The sequence below is a fragment of the Notechis scutatus genome, chromosome 2 (genome assembly GCF_049901735.1).
Source record: "Notechis scutatus isolate UNSWTSFEM ecotype Mainland chromosome 2, rNotScu1.2, whole genome shotgun sequence".
NCBI classification, from domain to species: domain Eukaryota; kingdom Metazoa; phylum Chordata; class Lepidosauria; order Squamata; family Elapidae; genus Notechis; species Notechis scutatus.
In genome coordinates, this window is record NC_142010.1 from 137941154 (window position 1) to 137958296 (window position 17143).

Below are 17143 nucleotides of genomic sequence, written 5' to 3' on the forward strand. Positions count from 1 at the left end.
GAGCAATGCTATCTCAGCTATGCCTTCCCGGTCTTTTGCTGCCTTGGGTCTTTACCGCTAAGTCTTGCAAAATCAGCATCAAAAAGGAGAATGTGTGTGTGTGTGTGAATACAGATGGAAGAGACACTTTAGTTTCAATAATGACCTAACATTTCCATCCTAGTCCCTCTAAACCAGTGATCCCCAACCTTTTTTACGCCGTGGCCCGGACGCATCAGCTGGGCGCCGCCTGCATCGCATCAGCTGCGCGCTTTTGATGAAAAAGTGCTTCCGGTGACCTCACCGGAAGCACTTTTCATCAAAAAGATGGCGGCGCACGCTTCGTGAGCTTTTCTGGGTAGAAATGGCTTTCTACCTGGAAAAGCTCACCGGAGCGCATCTTTTGATGAAGCGCTTCCGTGAGCTTTCACCGGAAAGCTCACCTTTTCATGTGCTTCCGTGAGCTTTCGGTAGAAATGGAAAAGCTCACCGAATCTTTTGATGAACTGCTTCTGGTGAGCTTTCACCGGAAAAGCTGGCTTTCATCAAAAAGATGGCGCGCAGCAAGCCAGCGGCCGGTAGGACTTGTTCCGTGGACCGGTACTGGTCCGCGGACCGGTGGTTGGGAACCCCTGCTCTAAACGATTGCAACTGGAAAGAAATAAGAGTCCCTGAAACATTTCAAGACAAAAGGGATGGACGAAACAAACATTAAGACACGTGGATCTCTTCCCCCCGTCCCCTTTAGCTGGCAAGATTGAAATCACAGAAAGTGGTATGTGACTCTGACAGTGTACGTTTAGCAAAAAAAAAAGCTGCATTGTACCAATGTGCATTCTGCAATTGTTCATTTTTAAAAATATATTTATACGGGTTCCTGGCCAATATGAAACAAACTTCATTGTAGCCATTTGAGGGAGTTGTGTGTTTTTCCAGCAGAAGAATTTGCCTCAAGCATTATTAGCAAGATTTTGGACTGACAAGCCTGAACAGTCATATATTTTGACAATCCAAGAAAGAGGCCTGTGAGATCATAACTGAACCAGGCTTAAATGCAAAGTTAGTGAAATATACAGCAGAGGTATTTTGTTGCGTATCTTAGCAATTGTCTTCACTCAAAGCAGTCAGTGGGAGAATTTTATTCGTACTGCAATGTTTCTTCTAGTGTCACCTCTACACTAACAAATTCACTGGAGTGTCTTCTGCTGGATTCTTGCCTTCCAACCCATCCACACACACACACCCTTTTTTCCTGAGTCAATAAAAATAAAACGTATTCCCCTTTCTGGTTCAGCCAACAGACAATATACGGCATATATTCAATAATCCAGAAGGGGCTGTTTCCGGTTACCGCTTAGAGGAAGGAGGAGTGAAGTTGATAGAAAGTAAGACCATCGCGTGTGCCAAGAGTGAAGCCTCAGAGTCTGAAAAGAGAGCAATTTTCTATTTCACTGGATTATATTCATAAACATTTTAACACTAATTTTGATTGCAAAGAGAAATTAAGACATACAGAAATGGGAAGGAGACAATTCTCAATCCCTTCTGAAAGGTTAGGAAGAACAAGACTTACCTGCTTCACTTACTGTCTCCTCAATAAACCATTCATTTTAAATATAAATTATTTTGGTTTAGAAGGTTAAATCCGATTTTTGCTATGTTTCTATAGCTAAGAACTTCATTATATTTACGGATAGAATGCTAAGCTTTCCTGGTATTGTAGTCTTAAGTATTTTTCTATTTACAATCATCTTCTCTGTGGCCCCTTCCTTGCAATGCATCAGTTGGCTTGTTTCTGTTAATTTTTTGTAGCAGCGTCACAGCTTCTGACATGACAAATTCCTACCACGATTTGATACTCGTTACACAGAGAAAGGGTCCATGTTGCCCCAAGGTCTGGACTGTGTATTTCAAGAAATAAAATGTGACGTGTTTTTATCCTCTGCACAACTAAGCCTGCAGAAGTATTATGTATTTTTTAGCCAACTTTTATTTGTTGTTTGACTGGAATCTTTTTTTGAGTTTGTATTGCCATATGAAGTTATCACATATTCAAAAGCTTAGGTCAAACTGTCGATTGAACATATATTGAGTTCCCTTTTTTTTTAAAAAAATAACTTTTAAGTTTAAATAAGACGTGGAGAAAAATGAAGATCAGGGACAAATGATCAGAGAATATATTAATGAGAAAGGAGGGCATAAAAGGCACTGGAATACGCCCAACTCTGCTTAACTGGATCCTTCACTTGGGATTTTGATCTTTGAAGACTTATCTGGCCAAGAAGCCTTAAAATTTTTATTAAACATTGAAACTGAGATTTTCATTTTGTGTCATTTATTAAACTAAAGCAGCAAGAGCACTCAAAAATGCAGGACATCACCTAGCCAGAGCTAAATGTTACAATGATCCATCCTAAAATACACACACAAAATTGAAACAATTAAATGGAGACGAGATGAAAGCATTCCAAGAACTCAGCTGACAACATATATGGATGCAAGTAGTCCTCAAACTTGCAGCCATGTACTCAGTTATGATCTGAAGTTACAACAACACTGAAAAAAGTGATTTATGAGAGGTTTTCACATGACTGTTGTAGCATCCCCATGGACACAATATTGAAATTCAAGCACTTGACAACCGTGCTTGACAGTTGCACTGTCCTGGGGTCATGTGATCATTTGTAACCTTCCCAGCTGGCTTCCGACAAGTCAGTGGAGGAAGCCAGATTCACTTAACAATTGCACTTAACTATGGCAAAAAAGATCATAAAACATGGCACAACTCAACTTTCTTGCTTAGCAACTGAAATTTTGGGCTCCATTATGATTGTAAGTCAAGGACTACTTGTGTTACCTATATAATTATATATTTGTGGGTTGTTAGACGAGAATCCCCATTTTCCACCACGGTTTTCCAACTTCTTTTGGAATTGCTTGGTCAATGCCTGACGTTTACCACTGCAGAAAAGTTTCCCTGACTTGAACTCCAGGAAATTAAGATTTTTACCCCAGATAATACCCAGATAATATCCCAAAGAAATCATCTTCTGCTGTGTAGTATACAATACTACTTACCTAACTTTATAGGTAATCCTGGGTTAAAAACCATCAATTCACCATTCAAAGTTACGACAGCACTGAAATGAGTCAGCTTATGACCAGTCAATATTTTGGATGTCCCCGCACCTCTGTACCATCTCACTATAAACTTAGTGTTTGGTAACCGTTTCGTGTTAATGACAGTTGCAGCATCCATGGTCACATGATCATTTTCCACCTTCCCTGTGGCTTCCCAAAAGCAAAGTCAATGGAGAAGCCAGCAGGGAAGATTGCAAGTTGCTAGGGTAAGTCTCCTCCATTCAGCAGCAGCCAGTCACACTGGGTTGGCACTGCACTGGCAATCCACAGGTACGCTCCACATGGCAGCAGCCATTTTTGCCACCCACGCAACCTTCCCCAGCTGCCACTTAGCTGCCCACTGACCTGTTTATGAGCTACCTGAAGCTTGCAACTTCCTGTCAGCTTCCCCACTGACTGGTTGCTGGAAACCTACATGAAGTTGTGAGGAGGTCCTTGCTTAACGATGGCCACAGGTTTCCTGGGATTGCCTTTGTTAAGCAATGACATTGCTATATGACATCACTTAGTGATGGAAATTCTGATCTCAAATATTATTGTTGAGGACTACTATCATATGTCACTATGGCATGGCTTATGATCAGTACAGTTTGTGACACAATAACTCAGCAATAATATTTTTAATTATTAAGAGATTCTACTTTAATGTTCTTGACTTATCTATAGTTAGCTCCCTTTTAGGTTTTATTTCCACAGACACCTAGTTAGGCAGAGAGGGGCAGGTGAGTGCGTGGGTTTGAGTTTTGATGCGAGAAATTTTTCCAGAACAGTTATAATACTAATCCTCCTTCCAATGGTTCAGCCAATCTTACCTCTTAGTGAACTGGAGAGTGATAGCCACCGGTTCAACCAGAGCCTACAATCTTCTGGATCCAGATGAATGGAATTCAAGCCACGGGTATAGCATGCCTGCAAAAATCAGAGGGACCCCTTGGAATGCAGCGAGATGCTTTCATGTCACAATCATCAAATCCAAGAAATAGCCATGTTGGTGTTACATATAAGAGGCACATAACCCTCAGTTGCATATGGCCTCAAATATTTGGAGCATGGCCTTTTGGCCTTTGGAATTGTACTGATATTTTTGACAGGAGCTAAAAATCGATACATTTAGGGCCACTGGGAGAAGGAGCTAATCCCTCTAGAATCTAGATTTATCTATTTGCCTAGACCATTAATGTACCCTCTCGCAGCTGCAAAGACAGATAGGGAGACATCCCCCTCCCTCCCTTCCATAGCATTCCTGTACAACTAAAAGCATGGTAAGATAGTGCTCACAGTTGTCCTTCTTTGCCCACAATATGCTAAACTAATTTATACCCAGTTTGTTGAATAAGCCATCCCATTATTAGTCACAGAAAGTCCATATTGGTTCTCAGACTGGTAACTTTGACTATTACTTGTTTGTAAACTGCCCAGCACTTATGAGGATTAAAGCAGAAGATGAATAATAATTAGTCCGCAGTCAACCACAAGGCTCAATCATCCACCTCATACAAATTTATCTTACCACTTGCGCTTCCTCATCTGTCAGTTGGCTTACTCCCAGTTTCACCATTGCTTGGTCCAGATAATGCAGCTCAGAGAGATGGCTCCTCAAGCGATTTCTCAGGAAGAAAGATGGCAAGCGAGGCGTCAGGAACAAAACACGACTCAGAACTTTCTGAGAAAAACAAGGCAAAGATAACATTTCAGGTAAAAATGCTTTACTGTGAAATCTCCATTTCGGAAACATTTTAGCCTGTGGACAAGGCAGTAGGGATGAACAATGATGGCAGATGCAATTGCATCCTGCTTTAAATCCAACCCACTGCTGAATATGGAGTTTTTAAGATTGAATATGGAGTTTTTAACATTTGGTTTTTTGGGATTTTTCAAGCCTTTCAGGCAAAGCACATGAGCAGAAAGAGGAAATGGCAGTTAAGAGATTCATCATAAAGAGACAATGAAGGCTTTTAAGCAGTTATCCAGTTTCATTCCATGTTTATAATTTTATTAAAGTTATACAAATATACAAGTGAAATATAGGAAAAGGGGGAAAGGGAAGAAGGGAGAGAGAAAAGTGGGGGTAAGGAAGAAAAACAAAAATCATTAACTTCCAACTCTTTTCAGTGCAGTACAATAAAAACATTAAAGCCACTATTAGCCATTTCTTTGACAAGAAATTTATCCACCGGTAATTAGCAAATTCCGAAGTCAAAGTTTCATTTTTTTTCTGTCTCAAGCACAAAAATTAGAAACAGTTCCAAGTACAAAGTTAGATGTATTCTTTTCTTTGATTAAAGTCAACTTCATTCCTTAAAAAGCACCTACCACATGCTGAACCGTGAGCTGTTGGATACCAAAAGGATGCCCCACAAATAAACTCCTCACAGCTTTAAGCTCTGTTATATCTGGATGTAATCCTTCCTGAACCTTGAAGATTAAGAAACAGAAATGCAAGTTTTCCCAAGTATAAAGTAGGACCTGATCCCGTGCACAACTAAACCAACTACCACAAGTGTTTAATACATCCTCCCACCAGGCTTTTCTTTAATATATGCCAAATTCTACCCCTTACTGCATCAGAAAATGTGAATATTAAAGTCTTCACAACACCTTGCTATAACACTCAACTGGTACCTTCCTATAATTGCAGCATGTACGGCTACATGCTACCTGAATTTGCTTATTTCTTCCTTTCCATTATAATGTATGCTGACATTATTTTATAAAACATTATGAGTGCATCTGCACAGAGTCTTTTCAACAGTGTGAAACCATTAAAAAACTGAAACATTCTTACACTTTTGCCTACATGAAATGAACTATATAGGATGGTCTATGCACTTGACCAGACTACAAAAAAGCAAAAGTCTTTTTTTAAAATATTTTTAAAAAAATATCCAGGATTGCTTCTTTGTCAATGGAGAAAGAGGTACCTTTTTGCAGAGGTATAGCATCCGTTGGCGAAGCTGAGGATCATCTGAGAAGTGAGATAGATGTGTTAGACCATCAATCACTTCAGTATATGCCTCCCTCCTCATATTGTGGTAAGTGTTCAGAAACTCAGCATGTTGTTTAGGAGTCCAGAAGTGGCGTATTAAGAGCTGTCTTGGGAATAAATACCTTGGGAAGGAGAAATTGTTTGGAAGAAGTGACTTCTAAACGAAGACGACTAACAAATACGAATTTAGGAGTACGTATGTTATACATTTACAATCAAATTTAGGCCAAGGAAATCCAAATGTTGCAACAGGAAATTGATTTTACAGCTTCCACCCACAGTGAAAGCTTTTATTTAAGGTAATTTCCATTAAGGAAAGAAGAAAACAGCAGTCTGGCAACTGTAACCACGGCCCTGACAACCTGAAATCCTATGGAATTATTCTTTTGGAAATTTACCCAGGTTTTGCTAAAAGCCAACTTTTTAAGTTATCTCCATAGAACTGCTGAAAATGGATTTGAGAAAAAGAAACATGATATCTTATGTTGCCAATATATCCAATAAAACTACTTCTGTCATATAGTAACTGACCTGACAATACATATAACCTTCCGAGATCTGGTTCCCCAGTCTTTGGAATTCTCTTCCCAGATGCCATAATTTAGGTGCCAGGCTAGATTTGCCTTGATGATTCCATTAATAATAAATGTGATTCTTATTTGCCTCTTGTTCTTCTTTGCGGTTTTATTACTGTTTTGTTTTCCAATTTGTTTCTTTTAAATATTTTTTACAAGCCATCTTGCACTCATGTAAAGTGGGTGGAAGGTTTAATAAATAAACCTGTTCTGTTCTTGTGCAATATATTCCATATTCTATGCTGGCAGTCACAGGCTTTATCAGTAGACAGAGTGGCCTTCAATCATATGTTAATCCAAATCTGTTAGAGCTAATTGTCTTCATGTTCTGAAAAGAAAACCTACAATGTTTTTGCAAGGCCAAGCTGCCCTGCCATCCAGGCATATTAAGGGCTGGTAAAAGTGAGAACAAGCTCACCCTATTCATGCTTCTTTTTCCTTCTTTTATTATGAAGATACAGGGCAGGAGAAACGCCAATTGAAATAGCGTTTTTGCCCACTCAATTTTTCCCCCTGTTAAACATTTCCCAATCTTTAGATTTGTCCTTTTTTTAAAAAGTGAGCATTTTAAAGCATTTAGCAATTATATTGAAAGACAGGAGAAAGAGCAAAAAGGCTGCATCTCAGGATCTAGATAGAGACAAAATTCTACTTACATAAGCAAAAGAACAAAATAGTTGGCAAAGGGTGGAAGAGCGAGAATCCCGACAGGAATGGCTTTAATAAGGTCCCTGCGAAACTAGAGGAACAATGCATAGTTACTATTATTGTTAATTGCCAGAGACCCCCTTACTAATGCAGGAAACCAGTTTTACAATTGATCGTTTTTGGTTCTTTACCCTTTTGAAGTTTTTATAATCCCTTTACAAACTTTATAATACACTTATAGTTGCAATACAGTGGAACCTCAGGTCACAAACACTTCTGTTCGCAACCAAATTGGGTGGCAAAGAAAAAAATCCACCCAATTTTTCAATCAGGTCACGATTCAAAAATCAGGTGGCGAACAAAATTGGTGCGGAAAGATTCCCTTTCCGTGCCGATTTCCCCTTCGGTGCCAATTTTTTTTTTTTTTTACTGCGTGCATACACAATCAGTCATGTTTCCGGACACGACCAAATCAGGTAGCGACCAGAGTCCAGGAACGAATTACGGTTGCGACCTGAGATTCCATTGTAGTTACAATATTGATATTAGTTTACCTTTAGATTTTAGTGATCGTAATTTTGTATTTCATGATAGCTACTTTAACTTCATAAATTCTATAATTTTACCCAAATTATCCCTCTTATATTGACTTTTGTCTTTCAAAACATACCCTAGTAGTCTTGATATCATGTTGTTATATAGTTTGTGCTGGAGATCTAAATTTTAGTCAATTATTTTAGCATATAGACCAGGAATTGTCTATCAATCATCTTAAAGCTATTAGAGACTACTATATATGACTATTGTCCATGGCACATAATTATTCACTCATTATTCTAAATCATGATTGATTTAACCAAGATTTTTTTAAAAGCCATAACTGTTTGGATTCATGAAATACTGGAAGTCCATGACAATTGGGCCTTAAATCTCGATTGTTTAATGATGAGGACGCTGAGCTGCCGACATGACTGTTTCACTCAATGTCTGCAATCACAGCATTCCCTTGTTATAGTCACTAAGCAATCTCCTGGGTTGTTAAGCCCATGGAGTGAAAGAGTTGCCCACCGAGCTCAACTCCTCTCCATTTGCACATAAGTGCAAACAGGCTGCCAAGCACCCAGATCGCAATAATGTTACAATGGGGGATGGGAGGGGATGTTGTTGCACATTTTATGACAGATAGAATTGCTTTACAGCAAGGGTGTCAAACTCGCAGCCGTCATGTTGTCCTCACGTAACTTATCGCGACTTTTCCCCCTTCATTAAACCAGAGGTGGGCGTGGCCAGCGTGTGACGCATCTGGCCCGCGGGTTGTTTGTCACCCCTGCTTTACAGGATATAAAGCACAAAAAATGGGTTAAGTCAAGGAACGTCTGTATTCTAAATTATGACGAGAACATTCTAGGTTGCCTGATTCAAATTTTCTGTTCCACTATATATAATCTGAATGGTGATTAGTAGGGCACAAGATTATACGGTAGGCCAGATTTTCACTTGGTGCATTGTGAACATAAGTCGCTGTGGTTTAAAGTCACGGTTTTGCTTGATGGTTATGCCAGGAATCTAGGTCAGCCCTGAGGCCGTATGTCACAAATTACTTGCCCTAATTTCAAAATTCTGTGCAAAAATCAGTCCAGGCCTCTAATAAGAATTGTCAGTTGTTTTCTTCCAGCTTTGGAAAAATGTAAGATAGTGTGAGGAAATAACTATTAGAAAAATGTGTGGCTTTATATTTGTTTTAACTCTAGCCCCATCTGCTGCTTGGTTTATCCCTAATTACAAGACAGACTCCAGATTATTACTGAACGAATGGGAGCCTTAGAAAGGTGGGGGGGAATGCTCATTTCTGATTATTTCAAAAAAGGATCATCGGTAAAACAACACTATATCAAACTAAAGCAAACATGTTTCCAGCATAAATATATTTCTCATTACCTCAAGTAGATCATTTTTTATTAAAATCCTTGAACGTAGAAGCAAAACAGTGTACTAGATATGCATTATGTAAGATAATTCCTCATGTATGAATAAAGATTATTCTTGAACTGCAGGAACTAGAGACTGCCTAAAATTAACTTGTTAATTCCAACATCTAGTGCAATTTAAGCATCAGAAAGTCAAGAGGAAAGAAAGAACGTGGAATATAAACCCACCTGTCTTAGTCTCTCCATTTCCCTGTATGGAAGTTGATGGAACTGGATATTTTTATTTGACATGTCTGCCTTTATTCTACTTATTTCTTTTGCTTCTGAAAAGAAAATCTGTAAGCCTGAACAGAACATATAATTATTTTCAGATTTCACTTCCACTTTCTTGTTGTGTATTTCATATATTTATTTTAATCTGAAAATATCACTACCCATTTCCTTCTAGGTTACAGTTCCTTGTCTCAAAGGTGCTTTTTCAAAGGGCAACTGGACTGTTTTCTTCCTTGAAGAAGAAGAAAACATTTTGCTTCTCATCCAAGAAGCATCATCAGTTGGAAACTTCAAGGAAGAAAACAGTCCAGTCGCCTTTTGAAAAAGCACCTTTGAGACAACTACATGACCTGGATGACTGAGAATCTCCAATGATGTACAGTTCCTTGTGTTTATTGATTTTGGGGCCCACTTTGACTGTTTTGTTCAATGTCTAAACAATCTTGGCCATGTAATTGTTTCCCTCCTGATTTAATGGTATTAGGGCATGCCACAGAAATACAGAATCGTAACATTGATAATAGTCTTCATAATGTAAGCTTCTTCGGCCTGGTTGTAAGGTATACTATATTTATACTATGCATATAACTATTTTCTTACAAGGAATGAGAGAAAACTGTTGAGAAATAAGGAGACATTCAGCTATGCTGGCTATTCTTTTCGTGTTCTTTCAGCTCAAGACCTCTTCCTTTCCCTGTCCTTCTGCAAAACCCACTGCTTTCATGAAATAAATTTTACACACGCACACAATTTCATTCAGAATGTCAGCATATTGCTCATATGTTCATCTTTTCCTCCTCAGATCAAACTCTGGACTAATTCAGATTTAACGGAAAACACTTCTTTATTAAAAAGAACAAAGTGTTGGAAGCCTTAAGCTCACATTCTTTCTTCTCTATTTCCCTCTTCCTCTAGGAATTAACAAACAACAATTACCTAAGACTTCTGAGCTTAAAGATGTTCCTGAGAACATGTCAGGATCAAACTGTAATTTCAAATAAGTCTCTTGAAACATTATAATGAACTGTTCCACTTAAATTGGAAGGATGCATTTTTAAAAGCATTTTCCTTGTAAATCTAAAAGAACTGGGAAGGGGAGGAACAAGCATGAGAGTCTTTCATTATACCGGAATTGGATGCATTTATCTGGAATGCTGCATATATGATTAATTATTATAATTAATATAAACATTTATTTTCCAAACTTCAGTTTAGTGTACAGAATAGTATGCAGAAACACTCCCATTTTCAGTTTGAAATGGTTGTTTTACATAGAAAAGGCTATTTCAATTAAGTTTTGAGAATGTTCAAAAAAGCTTAAAAGAGGGCTATTTTATTTATTATTAAATTTATTTGCCATCCATCTCATTTCAAAGCAATTCTGTTAGACACACTTCCATCAGTGCAATTCATTTCAAACCTGAAACAGGATATTTTCAATTTATAACATGTTGCATACTACCAAAATTAAGACATATATTCCTGGGTTGTGTTTTCATTGGAATTACAAACTATACTTTTAAATGAAAACCCACCTTTTAAAAATGTTGAATATAGCTGATAGAAACGTGGGAATTTCCTTTCCAAATATCTTTCATACTGATGATTCAGGTATTTGATTTTTGAAACCAAAGCAGAGGTAAGCTTGTTTGAATTTGCTTTTGAAGAAAAATGGCACACTGGAAGTCTGAAAGGACATCCAAGTTCAGCACTTGTATTGTCATGCATCTCTTTTATGCCATTTAGCTCACACAGAAACATATTGTAGTTATAACAGAATAATGGACAACAGCTATCTCTGACTGATGTTTTAAATAATACAGCTTAATATTAGTATTTTATGCCCACAATGAAAAAAGGTTGGAACACATTTTCATACAACTTATACATAATTATAAGTGGAGTACCTAATTTATTACTAAAGCAAAATAACACTGCAGTCTAGTTGCAAAGGTATGCTCAACAAAAAAAAAAAAAAACCATGCTCAACAAAACTGCAAAATGTGTATCTTGTTAATCAGATACTTGGTTCATTAAATATGGTTTAAATATTTTGATAACAGGAAAATATCCAAATTTAAAAATAAATCATTCTAAACCACCCCAGCTACAAAAAAAACCCCTGTAACAACAGTTTTACTTTCATCACCTAGTGTGGTAAAACTCCTTTTTTGAAAAATGTTGTGACCTGCTAGAACAATGAGAGAATCAATGCTAATCATTCTTCCTTCTGGTAACTTTGAAACAAGACAAACATTTTGGATTTAAAGCAATCTTGGCAGGAGGAGCAGATTTTCAAGTAAGAGATCAAGTATTCTTTCCAAAGCCAAATTGTAGATATGTGTTGATGTTTTATGTACTGTGCAAAATAACAATGAAATGACCACTTTAGATTGCTAGCTCATGAGGCAAATTTAAAACATCATCTTCTTTTGCCTTAAATCTCTGAATATAGAAAACCTATCATGTTATCACGAAACAAATGTGAGAATATTCTTAGTTATAAGTAATATTTCGGTTTTAGAAGTGTTTTCCTTGTGCTAGAAGTAATCACATCAGTGAAATGAAGCATTCAAAAATGACATTCTCTCCATCTGAAATATCCCCAAATAAAGCCTTATTTTTGGTTAACCGCTGCTAAAGAAGTAATCAGAGTTCTGAAATGGAAGGCAGAAACTGTGTTTACTTGGCTTGGTTTGAAAATAGCATGTTGTAAAAATCCAGTCATTCCAATATATTCCATAAACAAGTGTTAAAGAAAATGTGACATAACAAAATGTATAGCCCACCCAGGGTGTATTTTACTTCAGACTGTTTGAGTTCATACAGTTCAAACATCTTTCTTTGATCACTTGTCTTCCAGGTGGACTACATCTACCATTATCTCACACCATATTCATAGAATTCAGGACTTGAAAGCCGCTGTTTAGGTCACTGATCCCCAACCGACTATTGACTGGAGAACTCCAAATTAAAATATACCAAAATAGCTGCCTAAGAACCAGCTTGATTAACCAGTGATTAAGGCATCAGGCTAGAGATGGGAAGATTGAGTTTTAGTTCTGCGTAGGCACAAAGCCAGCTAAGGGACCTTGGGCCAGTTACTATCTCCCATTCCTAGGAAGCAAGCAATGGCAAACTCATCCAACAAAAGGGAGTCCATCTGCCCTCTAAAAATCGGTTCCCCTGTTGAATAGTAATTATCATCAGAATGTTCTAACCTTCAAGCAGAATCTCCCTTCCTCTAACTTAACCCCTTTAATTCTGTATGCTGTATAGCAGGGCTGTCAAACCCATGGGGCGGATGCATCACGCACTGGCCACACCCACGCCCGGTTTAGCGAAGGAGGGAAAATCACAATACGTCACGTGATGACGCAGGTTTGACACCCCTGTTGCATAGGTAGTCCTCGACTTACAATCACAGCTGAGCCCAACATTTCTGTTGCTAAGCGAGACATCTCTTAAGTGAGGTTTGTCCCTTTTTATGACCTTTCTTGCCACAGCTGTTTAAGTGAGTCACTGGAGGTGATTAGTTAGTAACCTGGTTGTTAAGTGAATCTGACTTCCCCATTGACTATGCTTCTCAGAAGGCCACAAAAGGGATCACATGACCTGGGACCAGTGGTGGTATTCGACCGGTTCTGCCTGGTTCTGGAGAGTCGGTAGCGGCGATGAGCAGTGGAGACTGAACCAGTTCTCTTCGCTGCTCTGTGGTTGGGCCACCCACCCACCCTGGCTCCCATACTCACTTTTATGGCCAGAATTCAAAGCGCAGCTGCTTTGCGTGGCGCACAATAGCACCGCGCGGCAGCTGCTGCAACGACCACCATCGTGCAGGCTTGCAGGAGGCAAGTTAGAACGCCTCTGCGCCTGCGCAAAATGCGTGTTTGGCGTGCACGTGCATGCAAAGTGTGTGCATGTGCGCAAAGCGCGGCCACCAAGCCACGCCCACCGAACCGGTGGCAACTCTATTTGAATACCACCACTGCCCGGGACACAGCAATGGCCATAAGTATGACCCAGTTGCCAAGAATCTGACCTTCAACCAGGTGATCACGAGGATGCTGCAAAGGTGTTAACTGTGAAACGGGGTCACAAGTCACGTTTTCTCAGTGCCATTCTAACTTTGAACGGTCACTAAACGAACTATTGCAAGTCGAGGACTACCTGTACTTCGGAGCCGGAGCCGAAGAAAACAAAAGTCACCGAGACCTCCCGCTCAGACCTCCGAAGGATGCGATGGGCTGCTGCCTTAGCCACCTTTCCTCCAGGCGGCACCTGCACAGCAACTCTCCCTCTTCATAGGATCGCCCTGGCTTGCCCTCCTCTCAGCCTCCGCTTTCTTCCTTGAAACCCTTAAAAGGATAATCGGGGCAGAATTTCTTCAGGCGGAGATTAACCGGTACGGAGCAGAACCATTTCCACCCACCGTCGCTGGCTGAGAACTTAATCGGGTTACTTTTGCAACGGGGCACTGACTCAACGTGCTATTACCTTCCCTCGCCTCCACCACGAAAGTGGGGCAGGCATGAAGCTTCCCCCCGTTGCATGGAAGTCCGGGAAGAGGCACTGAGACCTACAAGGAAGGGAATGCAAACGGCGGCTGCAGCCATGCCTCTCTCTGTCTCCGGTACCAGAAGCCGGCTTGCCTCCCAGCCCAGACTCTCACCTTGGGGCCGGCCACGGGGGAGGCTCTGTTGGGCGTAAAGCCCGGTGAAGGGAAGCAGCGGGTACGGGAGGTCGGCGAAGTCCTAAACGCAAGCCGGAGCCGCCAAGGCGGCAGCAACAACGCCGGCCGGGCAACAGCACCAGCAACGCCATGCCCGCCGAAAGAGGCAAAAGAGCCCCCGAGGTCTTCCGGGTCGGCTGCGCTCAGCTGCCCGGGTAGCTCACGTGAGAACTCCGGGCGGAAGAAGCGGCTACGGAAGGAGGAAGAAGCCATGCGCCCCCTTGGCATCACGAATACTGTCTGACTGTCTCTTTCTTCTTTTTTTCTCCCCCTTCTCTCTGTCTCTGTCTCTCTCCCTCCCCCTCCCCTTTCTTTCTTTCTTTCTTTCTTTCTTTCTTTCTTTCTTTCTTTCTTTCTTTCTTTCTTTCTTTCTTTCTTTCTTCTTCCTTCCTTCCTTCCTTCCTTCCTTCCTTCCTTCCTTCCTTCCTTCCTCCTCTCCTCCCCTCCCTCCTTCCTTCCTTCCTTCCTTCCTTCCTTCCTTTCTTTCTTTCTTTCTTTCTTTCTCTCCCTCTCTGGAACTTCGGCGCTAGCTAGGCAGTGTAGGACGTAAGAGGGGAAAGCGAGTAGTTTCTTTCCTACGAAAAGTACGGTAAGTGAAATAGAGTGGTCCGTTTCTCAAAAGAAGGTAGAGAAAGGAAGGAAAGGAAGAGGTGGTGGAAATGAAAAAGGTTGGCAGGACAGGAAAACAATCGTAGCATTATTTTCTAATTAATTCTTGAATCACTTTTTACAACATAAAAACACTGCACATTTTTAACAAAGGAAAGGGAAAGTCATAAGTAAGAAATAAATAAAGGAATAAGGGGGGAAAATTAAACTATGAAGTAGTGGCTTCCAATCTTTTTTTTTTTTTTTACAGCCATTAGGGGCACGTTTATTTTTACCTTCTCTGCTTACAGAACTGTAAGATTGAATGCCACAAAAAAATGTGAAAACTGAAGAAATATCAAAAAGCAGTTCTAATTGTGGAGGTTCTTTTGGCTGTCAGAAAGGGCTGAAATTTCCACAGTTCCAATTGGGAAAACAACTGATGGACATACAGATAATTTCAATCTTCTTAGGGAGGAAAAAGAGGAAACCGGGAGAGGAAATTCAACAGGAAGATAAGAAAATGAAGTCTGAATTGGAACCTTCAGCAAAGTTGCCTCAAAGTTTAAAAAAGGAGAAAAAGCAGCTAGGACTATAGAATGCACTGCATTGCCTGTAAAGAAAAGAACTCTTAATTATTGGTTCTTTAACCAAAGAAAGTATAGAGTGTATTGATTTCAAGGCAGAACAAATATTTTTGCTTAGGATCTGTAACCCAGATTGGTAACTGTTAAACCTGAAGGGAAAGGTGGGATATGTGATATAACAGAATACTCATTCTTTAGTCCTATGGTACTAAACGTGAGTAATTAAGTGAGACTGTCTCCAAAAGATCTAAAACTTTAAACAACCAATCTGAGAAGAGATGAAGTTTAGAGTAAAAAAAAGGGACAGAAAATAAGAGGTAATCAATATATATATAAAATCTATATAGAAAACAAGCAGCTATCTTTCTACAAATAGAGACATTACCATTTATCTGCCCAAGCAATGCTATTATTAAATAAAGTTTTACAATGCTCTGTTTATAATGTCTGCTTTGAATAAATGAGAGACTACACTATGCTACTTCTGCAGATTTTTATGGGACTATGTGCTATAAAATGGGGTGGAACTTATTTCTGATCCTGTACCCATTATTAGGGTGGGGTGGATAAAAGTCTAATTGGACTTTCAGTTGAATAAAGAATTTTAGCTTGTCTGCAGCAAAACATCTGTGGTAATCCAAACACCAGGATATATCTTTACAGTAGTAATGGGTCAGAGCTTCCTGCAACAGAGACTTAAGCTAGACTTGTGCGACATGGGTTTTTTTTCATAACCCTTGGCATTGTATGAACCCAAACACTAGACTAAAGTCTATAAACTACATTGATAATTTATAGAATTATATGAATTCAGCCAATTTTAAATTTGTCCATTCAAGCAACCATATCGTATGAAATCTCAAATATATTTAACAAATAGCCACAAAGATATCCATGCACAAGATACTTAAGGGAAGAAGATAATGTTGTTATTATGGCCCAGAGAACATATGGAATGACTTCAGAATGTATCCATTAATTTTGATTACTATAACTCTGACAACATCTGGATCTTGCTATCTACAGGATAACTTTCCAAAATAATGGTCAAAGTAACAATCTACATCTGGGAAATTTGATTCTTCATACAGCTCTTAGAAATGCTACGTGTCATTTGTGTACCTCAAGTGCTTCTATACCATTTCAGACAAATGACTACCCAGTCTCTTCTTGAAAGCCTCCAGTATCGGGTCACCCACAACTTCTGAAGGCAAGCCATTTCATTGATTGAAGACCTGTATACTGCACGAGTCAAAAAGAGGGCTGTGAAGATATTTACAGACCCCTCACATCCTGGACATAAACTGTTTCAACTCCTACCCTCAAAACGACGCTATGGAGCACTGCGCACCAGAACAACTAGACACAAGCCATCACTCTGCTAAACAATTCCCTCAACACTGTTCAGCTATTACAAAGTCTGCACTACTATTACTGTTAATCTTCTCATCACTCCTTATCACCCATCCCCTCCCACTTGTGACTGTATGACTGTAACTTTGTTGCTTGTATCCTTACGATCTGTATTGACTGTTTCCTAGTATGATTTATTGTACCCTATGACTATCATTAAGTGATGTACCTTATGATTCTTGACTCTTGACAAATGTATCTTTTGTTTTATGTACTCTGAGAACATATGCACCAAGACAAATTCCTTGTATGTCCAATCACACTTGGCCAATAAAGAATTCTATTCCATTCCA

General features: G+C 39.5%; 1 protein-coding gene and 1 long non-coding RNA gene across 2 annotated transcripts; one reads left to right on the plus strand and one right to left on the minus strand.

Moving 5' to 3' along the window:
• Positions 1 to 1103: 1103 nt before the first annotated feature.
• Positions 1104 to 14441, minus strand: LETMD1 (LETM1 domain containing 1). Its single transcript, XM_026677347.2, has 9 exons — positions 14203 to 14441; positions 11066 to 11217; positions 9486 to 9601; positions 7338 to 7420; positions 6042 to 6228; positions 5434 to 5535; positions 4631 to 4783; positions 3933 to 4029; positions 1104 to 1403 (listed from the first exon to the last, which is right to left on the minus strand). Exons 1-9 carry the CDS (start codon positions 14352 to 14354, stop codon positions 1327 to 1329), a joined length of 1119 nt encoding a protein of 372 aa, XP_026533132.1. The 5' UTR covers positions 14355 to 14441; the 3' UTR covers positions 1104 to 1326.
• On the plus strand, positions 14438 to 17143 carry LOC148132274 (uncharacterized). Its single transcript, XR_015747792.1, has 2 exons — positions 14438 to 14851; positions 15162 to 17143. It is a non-coding gene; the product is annotated as an uncharacterized LOC148132274 (long non-coding RNA).

Bases quoted from the DNA above. Each gene is read 5' to 3' on its own strand.
- LETMD1 (XM_026677347.2), bottom strand. From the start codon at position 14,354: ATGGCGTTGCTGGTGCTGTTGCCCGGCCGGCGTTGTTGCTGCCGCCTT. The intron at 9,602-11,065 runs GTGGGTTTTCAT...TGTTCTGTTCAG, and splicing joins ATATTCAACATTTTTAAAAG to GCTTACAGATTTTCTTTTCA. The intron at 5,536-6,041 runs GTACCTCTTTCT...TTAATCTTCAAG, and splicing joins TGCTATACCTCTGCAAAAAG to GTTCAGGAAGGATTACATCC.